The 16,232-nt window shown below is 46.2% G+C and overlaps 2 protein-coding genes across 2 annotated transcripts in view; both read left to right on the plus strand.

Annotated features, from left to right (window-relative positions):
• Positions 1 to 5,229, plus strand: part of dub (duboraya) — an 8,692-nt gene extending 3,463 nt beyond the window's left edge. The window contains exons 3-8 of the mRNA XM_026183017.2: positions 1,268 to 1,357; positions 1,604 to 1,672; positions 3,696 to 3,764; positions 3,861 to 4,100; positions 4,204 to 4,632; positions 4,727 to 5,229. Coding sequence (XP_026038802.1) covers positions 1,268 to 1,357; positions 1,604 to 1,672; positions 3,696 to 3,764; positions 3,861 to 4,100; positions 4,204 to 4,632; positions 4,727 to 4,750 — 921 coding nt within the window. The 3' untranslated portion in view covers positions 4,751 to 5,229. The remainder of the gene's footprint in view (positions 1 to 1,267; positions 1,358 to 1,603; positions 1,673 to 3,695; positions 3,765 to 3,860; positions 4,101 to 4,203; positions 4,633 to 4,726) is intronic.
• A 2,546-nt stretch (positions 5,230 to 7,775) lies between these two features.
• On the plus strand, positions 7,776 to 15,522 carry guca1d (guanylate cyclase activator 1d). Its single transcript, XM_026181791.2, has 4 exons — positions 7,776 to 8,181; positions 10,184 to 10,333; positions 12,392 to 12,479; positions 12,731 to 15,522. Exons 1-4 carry the CDS (start codon positions 7,987 to 7,989, stop codon positions 12,862 to 12,864), a joined length of 567 nt encoding a protein of 188 aa, XP_026037576.1. The 5' UTR covers positions 7,776 to 7,986; the 3' UTR covers positions 12,865 to 15,522.
• Positions 15,523 to 16,232: the final 710 nt, after the last annotated feature.

Below are 16,232 nucleotides of genomic sequence, written 5' to 3' on the forward strand. Positions count from 1 at the left end.
CTGTGTTTTTGTTGGTTGCTGTCAGTCAAATGGAACACCGCCAGGATCGACGCGTCGTCCGTGAAGAGTGGGTGTTTTCTTGATGTTCACATGTCGGCGTGTATTTATTTTTAAAGCTTTTAACATTCCTCTGAGCTGAAGAACCGTGGGCGCGTTCTCTAATGCAGGAACACGAAACCATCAACTGAATCTCTGCAACTCAAAGTCTCAAAGTAACATTATCCAGCAAAACACGAGGGTTTGACGACAGCGTGACTTTAAAACTGAAAACATAGCTCATAAATAAAGTTTAGGGCCATGTGACCAAGAAACCACGCCCACTTTAAGGCTTGCAGCGTTCATTCATGCACGGCTCTCTGAGCTCTGCAGCAGCTCCGTTCTTTTTCAGTCGTTCTGTTGAAGTTTGGATCTGGTCCCAGCTTCAGCTGTGGGACAGATTGGACTCATACGGAGGAGTTCACTCAGACCATCGGCTGACAGCTCGTCTGAGGTGTTTGGTTTGGGCTTCATGGACGTGGCTGTAGCTCAGGTGGTAGAGCGTGTCAACTGGTACTCAGGAGGTTGGTGGTTTGATCCCAGTCTGCATGCTGGCAACATACTAACCCCAAGCTGCTCCACGTGCATCCATGTGATAGACAGAGCTCACGTAGAGAAATAAAGGTGTGTTCAGACAGAGTAGAAACGTGCTACATATGAACAAACATCTCCACTTCGGTCTCATCTGTTGTAGAAGAAACAGCTCTGAGCGAACGCGCTGACACACCTCCATCCTAACACGGTTACGCTGCTGACACGCTGCCACACGGACTCCACTGCTCCCACAAATCATGTTTGCACTACTTTACGTATGCCTCTGTGGGGGCGGGGTCTAAAGCCGACTCCAGTTCCTCACTTTTTATTCTCAGGAATAAATGAACCAAAATGATCAGGATACCAAGTTACACCTTCCTCAGATTACAGACTCGTGATTGGATGGCTCATCAATGAGCAGTGACGCGTTGACTTTACCTCAACACCTGTCAGTTCACCATTTGAAAGCTGCAGGTAGGACAGATGTTCTTACCGTCCGTCCTGCTGCAGCGCGCACAGGAAAGATCCGGGCGTGATGACCTCAGAGTGGACGAAGCGTCACACAGAGACAAACTCCAATCCTAAAAATCTTTAACACGATGAAATCTGCTGCAGACACATCGCTCGTGTCTATCGTTACTGATATCATCACCGCCTTCACCTGCTTGCTCACCTGGTCTCTCCTCTCCGTCCTCAGGAGCAGGCTACGTCGCAGCGCTCCGTGGCTGAACTCGCCAGGAGGTTCAAAGGTGCGGCTCCGCCACAAAGCCCCGCCGGGAATGAACAGGTGAGTGTGACAACAGCCAGCACGTACGCTACACACACCAGGACGTAGACACGTCCAGTGCAGACCTGCTATCATCTGCTAACAGTCAGATTTATGGACTCGGGAAGAATCAGTAACTCATATCAGACTCACACATGGTGATAGGATCTGACTGATTCAGGGAATCAAACTGGCAACCTTTTAGGACAGGTGTCCATACTGGGAGTAATGGTCTTTTTTTTAACTGCTGTTTTTGTCGTTTACCAGGAGAAGCCGGTCAGACGGCGACCGCCACGCACTCTACAGCTGTCCAAACCCCAGGGAGGCGAGCAGGAGGTGAGACAGAAATGAGATTAGGGAACATGACAAAACTATGAAGACGCCTGAAACATGTTCAAAGCCAGCCGATGGTCTGGTGGGGCACTGATGTGTGAAGGTTCAGTTAAAACAAAGACTACACAAACACAAAAACAACACAAATGGCAGGAAACAGTTAAAAATGATGAAATTACTGATTTATGACTCAGAAAAAATGACAAAACTATTTAGTTCAATACAACAGATTTTTTATTTTATTTCGTCTTAAATCACAATAAAACAGAGAAACTCCACCATTCAGGCCGCCGCCTCAGAGCAGCACATGGCGACAGTGAGAAGGAAAAACTGTCCTGTAACAGGAAACCTGCGGCAGAACCAGGCTCAGGAAGTGTGAAGCGCTTCTGCAAAGGAAGCAGAAAAAGACAAAAACGCCTCAAACATCTTCACTGATAACCACCGTCAATGGCAACTTTCGTGCCGTGCTCCGTCCTCTCCGTGGTTTGGTCAGCATAGACCTGAATCACAGCCGATCAGGTCATTAAGTCTGACGTCACTAGCTGTGTCTGGGCCTAAACTCCGCTGCAGGTCCATATATCAAACGATCACTGTGGCATTACTGAGAGTTGAAAAACTGTCTAAAGTCTTTCATCTTTAATAAAATGATCAGCGTTCTGCTCTACCAGGTGTAACAATTGAGTTTAACATCCAGGCATCCATGAAAACGGAATTTATGACATTTAACGGAGTTAGAAGTTAGCAGGGAGTTAGCTCGCTAGCTTCTATCTAAATACAATATAGCATGTCCTGACTGCGGGGTTTTGGAAACAAATTAAAACGTACAGCTCTGCTATCACTTCCAACATAAATGAAGACAGAAAACTAAACAGCAGTGACGTTTGTAGGGTTACTGAAGTTGGGCTAGCTGGTATATAATGATGTGCTACGTGACCGCTAGCAACACAGCTATGTTAGCATAATATAAACAAGCTAACTTTTTTTCCACTCGATAAAAGTTAACGTGAGTGTTCTCGGTGGTCAGGAACAAATGTAATCGCATGGCAGGATGCTGTAAAAGGACCAAACTTCAGCCAGGAGAACAACTGAGATAATCCATCCACAATACGAGGTTAGTCATTCATATACTGCTGCATGGGCTGGGCTGTAGCTACATCCTAAGGTTTTAAAAACTGAGCTTAAATAAATGATTAGTGGTAATAAAAGCCGAGGGAGGTCAACAGTGATCGCTGATTGTTTTAGGAGCTTTTTGAGATCAAATAGAAGAAAATACAAAACATTAAACATGTTAACAACACAAAAGCCATATTAAACACAGACTACGCCGGACTGGGTGTCCAGACCACCTCATCCGGCTCATTTTCATTCCAAGGAGTCGCAGCTTCTCCGAGGCTGAGCCCTGCGACCTGTGGGGGAAACACCGCTGTGTTCCCTGTCACTGACTCATGACCACAGATAGGTAGGTGGAGCATCCTCTCTTCACCGCAGCCGCCCAGTTCGTCACTCTCGATACAAACAGGAAGTAGACACAGATCCTGATGCTGGTTCTGCAGGACATTTCTTCTTGTTAAATGGCACTTTTTCCTTCCCACTGTTGCCAAGTGCTTGCTCTGATCGTCAGAGTCTCTTTCCTACAACAATCAGCACCTCGAGGTGTCTGTTGTTGTAAACTGGGCCTTTATATCTGCAATTTAGTTGCACTGTTTGTAATATTTAAGTTTGAGCCAATAATCGTCGTTGCTCGAGTCCACGCACCCTTCAGAGGTAACTCAAGAGCATGATGGGATATATTGTCAAAGAAAATCCACGAACTGTGACTGAACACTTTAGTTTTATACAGTTTCACGTTCTTCTGGTGTGGTGACGGAAAAAAGGCACAAAAATTAAACATGACAATCGAGAGCTGAGGTCACGTTCCCGAGGAGCTCCTCGTCTGGTCTCCACATTTACATGAAGATCTACGAAATAAACGCACCTGTGTGTGTGTGTGTGTGTGTGTGTGTGTGTGTGTGTGTGTGTGTGTCAGCCTCCTGCAGGTGCCCCGACGTCACCTGTCAAAGTCAAGAGGAACTCTGGTCTAATTGAGAAAATCCAGGTGAGTCCAGCAGGTTTCTGCTGCCCCCTGCTGGTGTAAACATGCACCGACATCACTCTGACATCGTTCTGACATCGCTCTGACATCACTTTGCAGGCTGAACTCGTGCTCTCGCCCACGGGTCCTCCTATGAAGAGCCCTGGCATCAGGATGCTGCCTCTCAACTTCCCCCTGCCCTCCCCTGGCTCCGCCCCACCTGCTACCTCAGTAACCACCTCGTCCTCAGCAACCCCCACCAGCCCAGTCACCTCTCCTGTAACTGAAACGGAAGGCCCCGCCTCTTTTGAGGAACCTGCCACTGTGGCGGACGGATCGGTCCTGCAGAGCATCAACAAGGTGAGACCCCTCCAAGGCGTTCATGTGATGCATTCAGTGACCTGTAAATACCTGCGCCGGCCAGCCTAAACACTCAGTTGATCACCCTTTGGTTCTCCTCCAGGGCAGAGCTCGCCACTCCATCCGCCGCCGTCCGCCATCACGCCGCCACAGGACATCCAGCAGTGGAGAGGTGGAGGCCAAAGATGCATCAGACACACAGGTGAGCTCCACAACTGACCCCGCTGACAAAACTGCAGCAGGCGGCAAGCAGGACGGCGAGCAGGGCAGTGAGGGTGACGTGTTCAAGAAGGAGGATCAAACAGACGCCCCAACAGCTGCTGAGAAAAACCAAACTCACGAAGAGGAAGAGCCAAAGAGCGGCGACGGTGATGTGCAGGAGGGAGAGAAAGGGTCTGCAGAAGAAGAGGAGGAGGAGGCACCATCATCATCAGAGAAGAAGGAGGAGGAGCCGAGGTCGCCAGAGACGCAGAAACAGGACCCGACCGAAGACGCTACACTGACAGACGGCAAAGAAGAAGAACAGAGCGAGGTGAAGTACCTGTTCTCCTTCCAGAGTGACATCAGTGCAGTACTCTGTGTACTTTGTGTACATGTACTGAAAAACTGCAACGTTTCCCCCGCAGGAAGCAACAAGCTCAGCCCGATGAGGACCACGCGTCGACGAGCCCCTGGAGTGCTGGGAGAGAAACCCCGTATCAGCTACACCTGACTGAAGAGGCCTGCAGACGCTCAGGAGGCGAATATTTAGAAACTCTGAGGCGCCGCCCGCCATCTGCGAATGAGTGAAGACGCTCGGCCAATCGTGCGAAGGTCCAGCCGAGCTTGTTCGTTTCCACTCAACGCCTTTCCACACCACAACACTGCATTCTTCCTGTTTAGCCATATATACTGTGAGCTGTCTGTTCTTACTGTGTGCTGCCTACCATGATGATGATGATGATGATGATAAATGGTTTGTGTCTGTGTGTAAAGCCACAGCTGTGAGGGAACCCTCGAAGCCTCGTTAGGTTTGACTGATTTCTGGGAACCTCCGAGGTTTTGGTTGGATGGCGACACGCAGCCTGAGGAGGCGGTGACGTCACAAAGTGCTTCTGATGATGAAATTAAAATACTTTTGCTACCATAATGATGATCTGCTCTGTTTTATTTTATCTGGCAGTGCTCAAAGAAATAAAGAGTTGCTAATGACTTCTGATTTTTCCGTGTCACAGCTGCAGCGCGATGACGAAGCTACCTGTCAGTCAAACAGGACACGCCCCTGATAATGCAAACTTATCAGGGGCGTTAAACACATGAAGGTGGATGTCAGCTGTACAAGTCTGGCCCACTGAGCTCTGGTGAAGCACAGAGTAGAAATTTGAGACTTTTAACTGTATTTTAAAAAGTTTTATCTTTACAAATAAAGACTCATCGTAGTCTCCAAATTAACAATATGGTAAATGGCCTGTATTTATATAGCGCTTTACTCGTCCCTAAGGACCCCAAAGCACTTTACATATCCAGTCATCCACCCATTCACACACTGGTGATGGCAGCTACATCGTAGCCACACCCACCCTGGGGCGCACTGACAGAGGCGAGGCTGCCGGACACTGGCGCCACCGGGCCCTCTGACCACCACCAGTAGGGAACGGGTGAAGTGTCTTGCCCAAGGACACAACGACCGAGACTGTCCAAGCCGGGGCTCGAACCGGCAACCTTCCGAATACAAGGCGAACTCCCAACTCTTGAGCCACGACCGCCCGATAACCAATAGGTTAATCTATTACAATGGTACACAACGTGTGAGGAGGAAACAGTGGGAAGGAAAAACTCCCTTTTAACAGGAAGAAACCTCCGGCAGAACCAGGCTCAGGGAGGGGCGGGGCCATCTGCTGCGACCAATTGGGGTGAGAGAAGGAAGACAGGATAAAGACATGCTGTGGAAGAGAGACAGAGGTTAATAACAGATATGATTCAATGCAGAGAGGTCTGTTAACACATAGTGAGTGAGAAAGGTGACTGGAAAGGAAAAACTCAATGCATCATGGGAATCCCCGGCAGCCTACGTCTATTGCAGCATAACTAAGGGAGGATTCAGGGTCACCTGGTCCAGCCCTAACTATATGCTTTAGCAAAAAGGAAAGTTTGAAGCCTAATCTTGAAAGTAGAGATAGTGTCTGTCTCCTGAATCCAAACTGGAAGCTGGTTCCACAGAAGAGGGGCCTGAAAACTGAAGGCTCTGCCTCCCATTCTACTTTTAAATACTCTAGGAACAACAAGTAGGCCTGCAGAGCGAGAGCGAAGTGCTCTAATAGGGTGATATGGTACTACAAGGTCATTAAGATAAGATGGGGCCTGATTATTTAAGACCTTGTATGTGAGGAGCAGGATTTTGAATTCTGGATTTAACAGGAAGCCAAAACAGGAGAAATCTGCTCTCTCTTTCTAGTCCCTGTCAGGACTCTTGCTGCAGCATTTTGGATCAGCTGAAGGCTTTTCAGGGAGTTTTTAGGACTTCCTGATAATAATGACAAACTAATGGAACTTCGTACGCTCATTCAGCAGCAGGTAAAAACTTCCAAGGTCAAAACACAAGAAAAAAAAAATCCTCTCAAAATTTAGAGACATCATGAAATCACATCAGGTACGATGAGATGATGAACATGGCGTCCTGACCAACCTCAGTAAGACTCGGGCCAGATTTAATCTTCACATCTGAGCCTTCAGTGATGTGAAACAGTGTGACAACGTGAAGCAGGCCAAAGATCTCAGACACTTCCTGCTGTAAAGAAGCACCAGAGTCAGTGACATCATCAGTCTGACTCCAGTGATCCACAGTGGGAGAAAACCCACAGTGGGTGAACCTTCCCAGGAGTGACCGGCTGACCAAAATTATTCTTCAGAGAAGAACCCAGAAGAAGACCTGCAGGCTTCACATGTCTGAGCTAAGGTCAGAGGTCACGATTCAACAATAATAAAGAGACTAAACAAAAATGACATCCATGAGTTTAAGGAGAAACTCACTGATCAGGTCAAAGTGACCAGAAACGACATTTTGTGTTTATTTTTCTTGTTTGATGAAAGTGTGACCAACAGGACGTCTCAGCTCTGATTTAACCTGCCGGCAGGTCGAGCCGCTGCCTGGATGATCTGATTAGAGCGCCGTGCGTCTCTGCTTGAGGCCGCTGATGCTCGGGCCGTGGTTTCAGGCGTTGGGTGGAATAATTAAGGAAACGGCCATGGGTAACTTACTTAAAGCAAACTTTCCAGAACAGAAACTGACACGCAGCAGAGCTTTGAAAGAAACTAAACCAAAGTAACTGCTTTGAAGTCATCAGTTCTCGTGCCTCCTTCACTTCCTGCTCGTGTGAAAGAAGGAGAAAAATAGTCACAGACGTTTCTGGATCCCTGCACCGTGGGAGCAGCTGGTCTTGGTCTTCAGTGGTCTGCTTGTTCTCTGGCGTGGGCGTCTTTCTCCTTGGTTCTCGTGTGTTTCTGAACTTTTCCCCTCAGCTGAGCAGCGAGGAACGTCCTGCGTGGGCGTCACGTTGGGAAACCTCTCTGTGTGAACGCAGCCTGCCAGGTGAGCCGGTTACATAATTCTGCTTCCAGGGCCATCCCGCCCTCCTGTCCTGGATCGGCCTCCACAGCACAGCCCTGTGGTGATCTCATTAGGGAGTTATTTTCAGTGCTTCTTTGGTTCTTCCTGCAGGACCTAAGAGGGTTACAGAGTCCTGAGGTTCGCTCGGTGCCTGCAGAGTCACGGCAGCCTGGATGTGGGCCACCTCGAGCCTCCGCCTGCAGCCTGATCGTCTTCTGTGGGGTTTCCTGTCCTGAGGAGGATCGCAGGACTGCAGACCGCCTTTAACAAGCAGCGCACCGGGCCTTGGTCTCCTCCGCCATGGGGAACCACGGCTCGACCCTGGACGACATCCTGGCAGAGGACATGCACCACTGGTACAACAAGTTCATGAAGGAGTCTCCGTCAGGCCTCATCACGCTGTTCGAGCTGAAGGCCATACTCAACCTGAAGGGCATGAACGAGGACGCCAACCGCTACGTGGAGCAGGTCTTCTTCACCTTCGACATGGACGGGGTGCGTTCCACGTCAGTTTGCCCAGCCTGTTCTTCCATGTTTATAGGACGCGGCTTCTGCAGGAAAGTAAAAGTAATCTGACAGCAGTGACACGTCGACGGGTTTAGAGCTGATTTGCTTTCCTGCACCTTATTAGACCAAAACATCTAATAATGACATATAACCTGTTATATCAGGCTGGTAGTATGACAGCTGGTTATGAGGCTTTGATATCAATTTGAGACGAGTGTTACTAAAGTGGGGTTAAAGGTCACATGAAAGCTCAGCTTAAAGAAAGAAAGACTCTACATGGGACGTGCTTTGAAATGAAAACGTCTGATTTATGAGAGAAAACTCGACCTACTGCTTGTAGGGCTGAGCTGAGAGCTCTGCAGCTTGTGAATGAGCCCAATCAAAAATCAATAATGCTGACCGGGCTTTCCTTATTGATAAATCTGACTGTGGATACAGGATGTACCAAAACCAGTCATCAGATATCTAAAGGCTATGTTTTTAAAGTAGTGGACACAGAAGCTTGTGGTCGATGTTCACATACAAGGCTGAATATAAAGTTTTACACAGAAACCTGTTGACAGTGTGTCGCCTGGGCAGCTGTTGCTATGCGACCACATGAATCTTCAAATCAGAAATCCCTCGTTTTGAAATATTAACGTAGGTGATGGTGTAGTCGTGGTTACATGTAAGAGTCAGTCCGAATAAACTCCTAGAAACTCACAGCAGCCGTGCTATTGGTCACATGATGTCATCAAAGTGCCACCATCCACCTGTCAGTCACAGAGGCCACGCCTCTAATAACACCAACCTTAATTCTGAATGCAGTTTAAAAGTTCTCCACAGAGACCAGTTTGTGTATCAGGCTGCAAACATGTTTATTCTGCTGTCAGGTTTAACATGGCAGTCTATGGGACTGACTCTGCTGCCCCTGCTGGACACCAGATGAACTGCAGCTCCATGTTTCAGTCTGGAGGTTGATTCTTGTCAACATGAAACCAGACGTCAGCACATGTGAAATGTTGCTCATACTGTGAACACGAGTCTTTAAACTCAAAGCTTTCATGGAAACGTTAAAATCGCTCTGTGGTGCAGAGCGCTCGCTCGACCGGGAGAGGCAGGACTTCCTGCTCCATCAGCATGCAGAGCTGTGTGTGTGAGGATGCTGTGATTAGGTGAAGGGCAGCAGGAGATCTCCAGGTAAATGATCTCATGTACTAAAATTATTTTATTTTCTTAATATAGCACAAGGTTCAGTTCGCTTTGTCCTTTCTGACTCTGAGTACATTTCAGACTCGGTACTTTTTCACCCTTCAGCTTTTACCGCAGTATTTTTAAACCCGGGTATCTGTACTTCTGCCACCTCTGGATTAAAGGCTTCAGCCTGCAGCAATGACATGTGTAAAATATAAAGAGCAGGAGGCATTTTAACCATTTATTACAACAAGTAGTCCACATTTCAATAAAGCTGGAACTGGGTGGATGTTCAGGTGTAAGAGGTCCTCCCACAGAGGCCTGGAGGCATGAATGGTTGAGCTCTGTGTGGAGACTTTAGGAGGTGGTTTTATAATGTGGATGGTTGGTGGTTCGATCCTGGGCTCCTCCAACCTGCGTGGTGAAAAAAGCACTTTGAGTCCTCAAACTGAGCACCACGTGATGGACTGAAGCCGCAGTCTGACCAATCAGGAGCTGGGATTCAGTGTCAGATGATCGGTGAATGTGCAACCCAAGAATGCTGATGATTGTTAGTCTCATCTACGAGTTTTGCTGTTGTGGAAACTGGTCATAAAACCCCTGTAAGTATTACAGTAACATAAACCTACAGTTTTTAATGTGCAGAATTATTGCACAGCTGAACCACAGCATCAGACTCTCTGTCTGTCACGTTTGCTCTGCTTTGGTTTTGTGAAGCTGAACAAACGTCCATATTAAAACTGAGGTGTGAATCTTACAGGATGTCCCTGAACGCCCCTCGCTGGTGCGGTTTTAACTCCCTGCTTCGTGTCTGCAGGATGGCTACATTAACTTTGTGGAGTACATCGCAGCCATCAGCCTGATGCTGAAGGGAGAAATCAACCAGAAACTGAAGTGGTACTTCAAACTGTTCGACCAGGACGGCAACGGAAAGATCGACAAGGAAGAGCTGGAGACCATCTTCACGGTAATGAACGGACCACCACGCTGACACAGGCTTAATCTTCTCCTGTCTTTGAGCTTTTTAATGCTGCCTGCTCAGCTTCTATCTTAAGACAGTTTAATCCCGCTGACACTGCGTCGACTGCTTCAAGCTTCAAATGATGTCATGGTGTCTTTTAAGGTCGGTGCAGCAATTACATTTTGTCTTAGTCCCACAGAAAGGTTTATGTATTTATAAAAAACTGGTTTCAAACTCACACACTAGACATCTGCAATATTTCCAGCTTTACAGGAAAGTTGGACTGAAATCAAGAGCGTCCCTCTCCACATGGATCCTGAATCAGCAGCACAGAGAACAGGGCTGGATTAGCTCTGAACTTAGACCGCTGCTAATCCTCTGAGCTCAATCAATCAGTCAAGGAAACTGCTGAAAGTGGAACAAGCCGTTCCCTTTGTGTTCTGACCAGTCGTGGACCAGAGAACATGGAGAACAAGATTACATTTACCAGGACATCTTTAAAGCATCGGAAACATCTGATTCAGCTTCTGGAGTTGGTAATCTCGGAGCCTCGGACACGGATACCGTGAGCTAAACCACAGTACTGGTCGTTCCCTGCAGAGTAACCAGACTGGTGGCCGAATGCTCACTCGTCAGATACGTAATATGAGTTAGCATTATAAAAGGGTTCCTTCCAACCTGAACATGAACAACTTAGCAAACAGCTGGTGAGACCACCACGCCCCCTCCAGGTCCTCTGTTTGCATCCTAACGTGGATTCTTTGATCTTTTACAGCTGAATCGCTCCTGACAGGAACACGTGTTTGTTTCAGGCTTTCACCAGCCATGGTGGTGAAGAAGAACCTCGTGACATCATTGGTTCTTCTTCTTTGGACTGAGCGATCCCTGCAGCAGCAGTTATGAATAGGGATGGGTATCGTTTAGGTTTTATCCGATACCGGTGCCAAACCAGTAGTTTTGAAACTGTGCCGGTGCTTAAACGGTGCTCGAACCGGTGCTTAAAGAATGGAGAACACAAATGGGTCTAAAAACCTCTCATGTTCAGCTGTTTTTTTGTAAAAAGATAACAATGTTAGCCTTTTCTGCAGCTATGGGGCGTATATGGTATCACTCTTGGCTGGAAGCAGTGCTTAAACAATGGAAAAAACACAAACTTTGTCCAAAAACCTCTCATGTTTAACTGTTTTCCACTTTTTCTTTGGTCATTTTAGCCTTTTTGGCCAGGGTGAAGGGAGTATCTGCCATCAAACAAGAAGGCAGCCGCATGTAGCTATGATGATGTTTGCTAGTTCACCTTACATGCATTAATGTAATAACGTGGTTAGCCTACTCAACGTAAATTACACACGAACAACATTAAGCTCCTCACGCAGAGAAGAACGGCTGCTGCTGCATCATCATCCTCATCATTTCTGCTACACTGGCAGGGCTAGGGGCCAGGACTCTCCTCTTCGGGTTTTTGGGGGATGTTGCTAACTCCGGGTCTGATAACGGGCACCACACCCGCAGTAGATGTGCTCGGTGTGAGGTCTCACAGCAAGCTATCAAATACGGCGCATTTCTCTGCTTTTAAAAAAACGCTATGCGTCGCCAGGTGTTTCATCGGATTTGAGGTGTTACCTCCTTTGACAGTATCACAGTATCAGCTTAAAGCACTTGTTGCTGCTGAGTTTGCATCTTTTGCTGTGAAGTACAGCCAGACTTTGACCGCTTCACCTTGGGCGTTTTTAATCTGTAGCTCTGCTCTAAAAGAACGTACGTACCTGGCCCCGCCTACTATCCTCAGAAACGTAAAATGATTGGCTAGAAGTGTATCACAGCTCAGGGGAAAAAAAGCACCGAAATGTGCGCTGCTTTTCGGTCTGGTTAGTACCGTTTATGTCACAACCGGTGCCATCATGGCACGGGATACCGGTACCCATTACTAGTTATAAAAAACCTGAAACTGACCGATACAAAACGTTAAGCTCAGTCAGAGATTATTTTACTGAATGCTGACTCATCTTCATGATTCAGAAACTTATTGAGAACCTTGTTATTTGTCCTTGGTGTCTCCATCTGCAGGCCATCCAAGACATCACACGGAACAAAGACATCGACCCCGAGGAAATCGTCTCGCTCATATTTGAGAGGATTGATGTGAAAGGAGAAGGTAATGAAGACAGCTGAGCCCAGCTCAGATAGTAAACTCTGTAACTCCTCTCTGCCAGATCTGGACCAAAGTCGCATGACAGCCAACAATCAACCAAATAATTAGTAAACGACACAGTTGAAGATCCGACCTACACCCCAAACGACTTCCCACTATATAATTGATGGGCAGCTCTTCCACATTTTGGTCTGTGTTGTGTTTAAGAGGCATTTTGTTTATTAAATTATGGATTCTGACCTCTGACCCTGCAGGTGAGCTGACCCTGGAGGAGTTCATCGAGGGAGCCAAAGACCACGAAGATATCATGGACATGCTGAAGACCCTGATGGACCTGACGCCGGTCTTACTGATCATTATTGAGGGCCGGACGGGGAACAACCAATGAGAGAAACGTGGAAGCAGTGAGCTGTGATTGGCCGTTTGGACAGGTTTAACATTACAGAGAGGAAGCCTGGCTGATTTTCATGTGAAGAAGGTCACGATGGACTCTGTGAGCTGCATCTGCCAACCCCCTCCTGCTGTAGGTCCCCCTGGACCAGGAGTTTGTGGTGCCACCAAGTCTTTCTCTTGTATGTGCTATATGTATGGAACCAACACCACTGCAGTGGGAACAAGGTCTTCATATTCCTTTGCCATAGAGAACCTCATTTCATCCAACATTTTGCTAATTTCTGCTTCAACTATTTAGAAAATGTGTCGCACTGACGCTGGACTGAGAATCAGAAAGTTGAGATACCTGAGGTTGAGTTTTAACAGCAGCATTAATAAAAACAACTACCAATAATAATAATGATGATAATAACTAATAGTAATAATTCTTCTAATTACTACGAGCTTTCAGAAAAACTTTAAATCTTTTCAACATCTCAACATCAAAGATTTTCGCCCCAGATTTATTCATCTGACTTTGATCTATAAGAAAAGCATCAAGCTACACTTTCTGCAAACAAACAGTCCATCAATACTGAGACAGAAGCACAGTAAAAGGACCTGAACTGTGGCTATGCATCCATGTCTGAGAATACTGCTACAGCGACTTGTGTGCTAATAGTTTTGTAATACTGAGACAGTGATTTGGAGAAGGTGCTGTCTCTGTGAGCCGGGAGATTACCGTACAGCTGATCCTCTTAATGCTGCCAAAGGATCTGATTCTTCCTCTGGAGGAGGCTTCATCATCTTTCACCCCCACACAGGTTCCTGTCTTTGAGGACAAAACTAAATGTTTCAAACACATCTTGCAGCCGTGATGTGTTTAACACACAGTCTGTGGGGTCGATAAATCCACTTTCCATATCAGAGCGAAGCGGTGCATTCAGGGACCAAAGCTGCTCCATCAGCTCAATTGGCAGCAGGCCAGTCCAAAGGTCCACTCGGGTCAGGCCGGACCAAACTGGGGCGCCTGAGGGCAAAACAACCTATCATCTCACTCACAGTGGAGGACTAAGCACATTTACTCAAGTACTATGCTTGACCTCATTTGTATGCCACTATCTACTGCTCTGCTTCTCAGAGAGAAGCTTTGTACTCCTCCCAGTGAACCAAGCTAACACATCAAAGCCTCAACATGATATTAATGAAGATGTGAGCACCCGCACACTTCCTCAGATTTAGTGAAAGAGACCAAAAAAGGACTCAATGAAATTGTGCTTTTTGAATGCGAATTAGAGATGGCATCTAGTGGCCATTGTTGGAATTGCACTTTTATTCATTCCTGCACTGGTTTCAGTAGCACTACCTACAGATGAAACAACTTTTTACCCACTGATCACTTTCTTCTGAATCTACTGAAAGGTTCAGCAGGTTTATGTAGATGAATGCCCTGCTGTCTTCAGTTAAACATAGTGAACAGGCGCACATTTCCACCATTTTGGAGTGGAATTATTATACCTGAGGATGTGTCATTAATGAAGGGTGGAGGACAGTTCAACAGAGGAATCTCAAATATACAACATATCCAATGATTTTATCACTGTTATTAAAACCGTATATCAAAAACAAGTTTTCTGGTCATTTCAGGAGAAAAAACCTTTGGGGTAGAGTAGAGTTTAAACAGGAAGACACCTGCTGTATAGACTGTACAGTGTTGTAAGGTATGAGAGGTCCTGTGTCCCGGACAAGCCCCCAAACATGTTATAACTTCAAATTCAAAGGCACACAGAAAACCTAATATGAGTTGTCACCATGCTGCTGCTGTTATAATAATGAAAATAAAGTTACTTTCAAAGGAAAAACAGATAAACAAAAGACAAAGAAGGCTGTGAACCAACCATCTGCTTCCTATCTAACCAAAAACTGAAGACTGTGGGTAACTCCCAGCTCAACTCATAATACAGAGAACTACAAAAGCAACAAAACGTAACGCCAGTGAGGGAGGATGACTAAGACGCTAACTGCCAACCTTCATGCTCCGCCTTCCCTGTGTGGTGGTTCATCTGCAGCTAGTCAGCACTAATAATAAATCAAAAAGAAGAGAGCAGGTTAATGAGAAGGATTAGGTATATTAACAGGATGATGGACGTGTCAGCACACTGAGTAACGTTAGCATAAATTAAGAGTATCCATCCACAGGATACACACCAACAGCAGGCGTTTAGATGAAGTTTGCATTCACCTACGTGTGAAAAATAAATCAGACATAAGCAAAATTTGGGAAAAGGGGAAAAAAAACAGAGGTGGCTGCATGCACAGTCTACAAGATAGACTGTGCACTGCACCCTCTAGTGGACTCTCACAGCAATACATATGCTATAAGTTTAAAGGCCAAGCACACTACCGGCCTAGTTTTGCGCGACAGGTCGCTCGATTGAATGTTTTAAATGTTTTTATTTTTACAAGGTGACATGTGTGACCACGTCAGGAGGGTCTGAGGATGTCTGGCTAAGCTAACAGGTCCTACTGTGCAACAGATTTTTATGGTGAAAATGTGTCCTGTAAAATCTTCAGTCCTAACCACTCACGTATTGTGCTGCCTTATCAATAAATCTTTTAAGCAAACTGTGTGCTGTTCATTTAGCCCCATTAAAGAATGTATAAAAAACCCAAACACTGTTTTCATTTTTTAAGAACCTTTATCGATACTTTGCTGGCAAAAATGTCAAAAACAATAAAGTTTTGTACTTTGATCCAATAACGCGATGGCACTCCAGCTGTTTACAATCTCAGAGCAGCTGGATGGACTTACTGATAATGATGATGATGAGGAGTAGTTCAGTTTTGTGTCTCTCATGAAGCACATGATTAAAATCAATTGAGAGTCAGGTGAAGGGGTCTGCCTGTCGCAGATTTGTTGTTTTTTATTCTTCAAATCCAACGTGGTGAAGTCCAGCTTCTGATTTACAGTAAGTCCAGTGGAACCCCTGAGGAACCACCCAGGAGCCTGCTGGGTGGATGATTATTAGCTAAAGCTTAAATATCATAAAGCCTGGTAGTGGGGGATTCAGTTCATGTGCTGAAACAGCTGTTGGTGCACATTTAAAGTTTCCTGTTCCTGTTTTTTTGGTCTCCCCACCTCTGCCTCATTTAATTATGTTTTAGCTTGATTATATATTTTAGCGTATAAAGATGTTTGAATGTTGAAGTGATCCTGTCACTTGTTTTGTTTCTTGTCTTCGACAGTTTTCAGCTGCGCTGATGTTACTGTGGTTGTAAATCTGCAGATACATACGGGGACTGACTGAACTGGTCGTGTTTCTGCCTCATCAAAGATGAGCGCTGTGCTTTTGTGAGTAGTTGATAAGTGGTTGTGCCTTTGGA

This window comes from Astatotilapia calliptera, chromosome 10 (assembly GCF_964374335.1).
Source record: "Astatotilapia calliptera chromosome 10, fAstCal68.1, whole genome shotgun sequence".
NCBI classification, from domain to species: Eukaryota; Metazoa; Chordata; class Actinopteri; order Cichliformes; family Cichlidae; genus Astatotilapia; species Astatotilapia calliptera.

What these genes read in the sequence shown, in the direction of transcription:
- guca1d (XM_026181791.2), top strand. Translation starts at nt 7,987, where the DNA reads ATGGGGAACCACGGCTCGACCCTGGACGACATCCTGGCAGAGGACATG. An exon ending in TCACCTTCGACATGGACGGG is followed by an intron (nt 8,182 to 10,183) that starts GTGCGTTCCACG and finishes TCGTGTCTGCAG; the next exon opens with GATGGCTACATTAACTTTGT. An exon ending in AGCTGGAGACCATCTTCACG is followed by an intron (nt 10,334 to 12,391) that starts GTAATGAACGGA and finishes CTCCATCTGCAG; the next exon opens with GCCATCCAAGACATCACACG.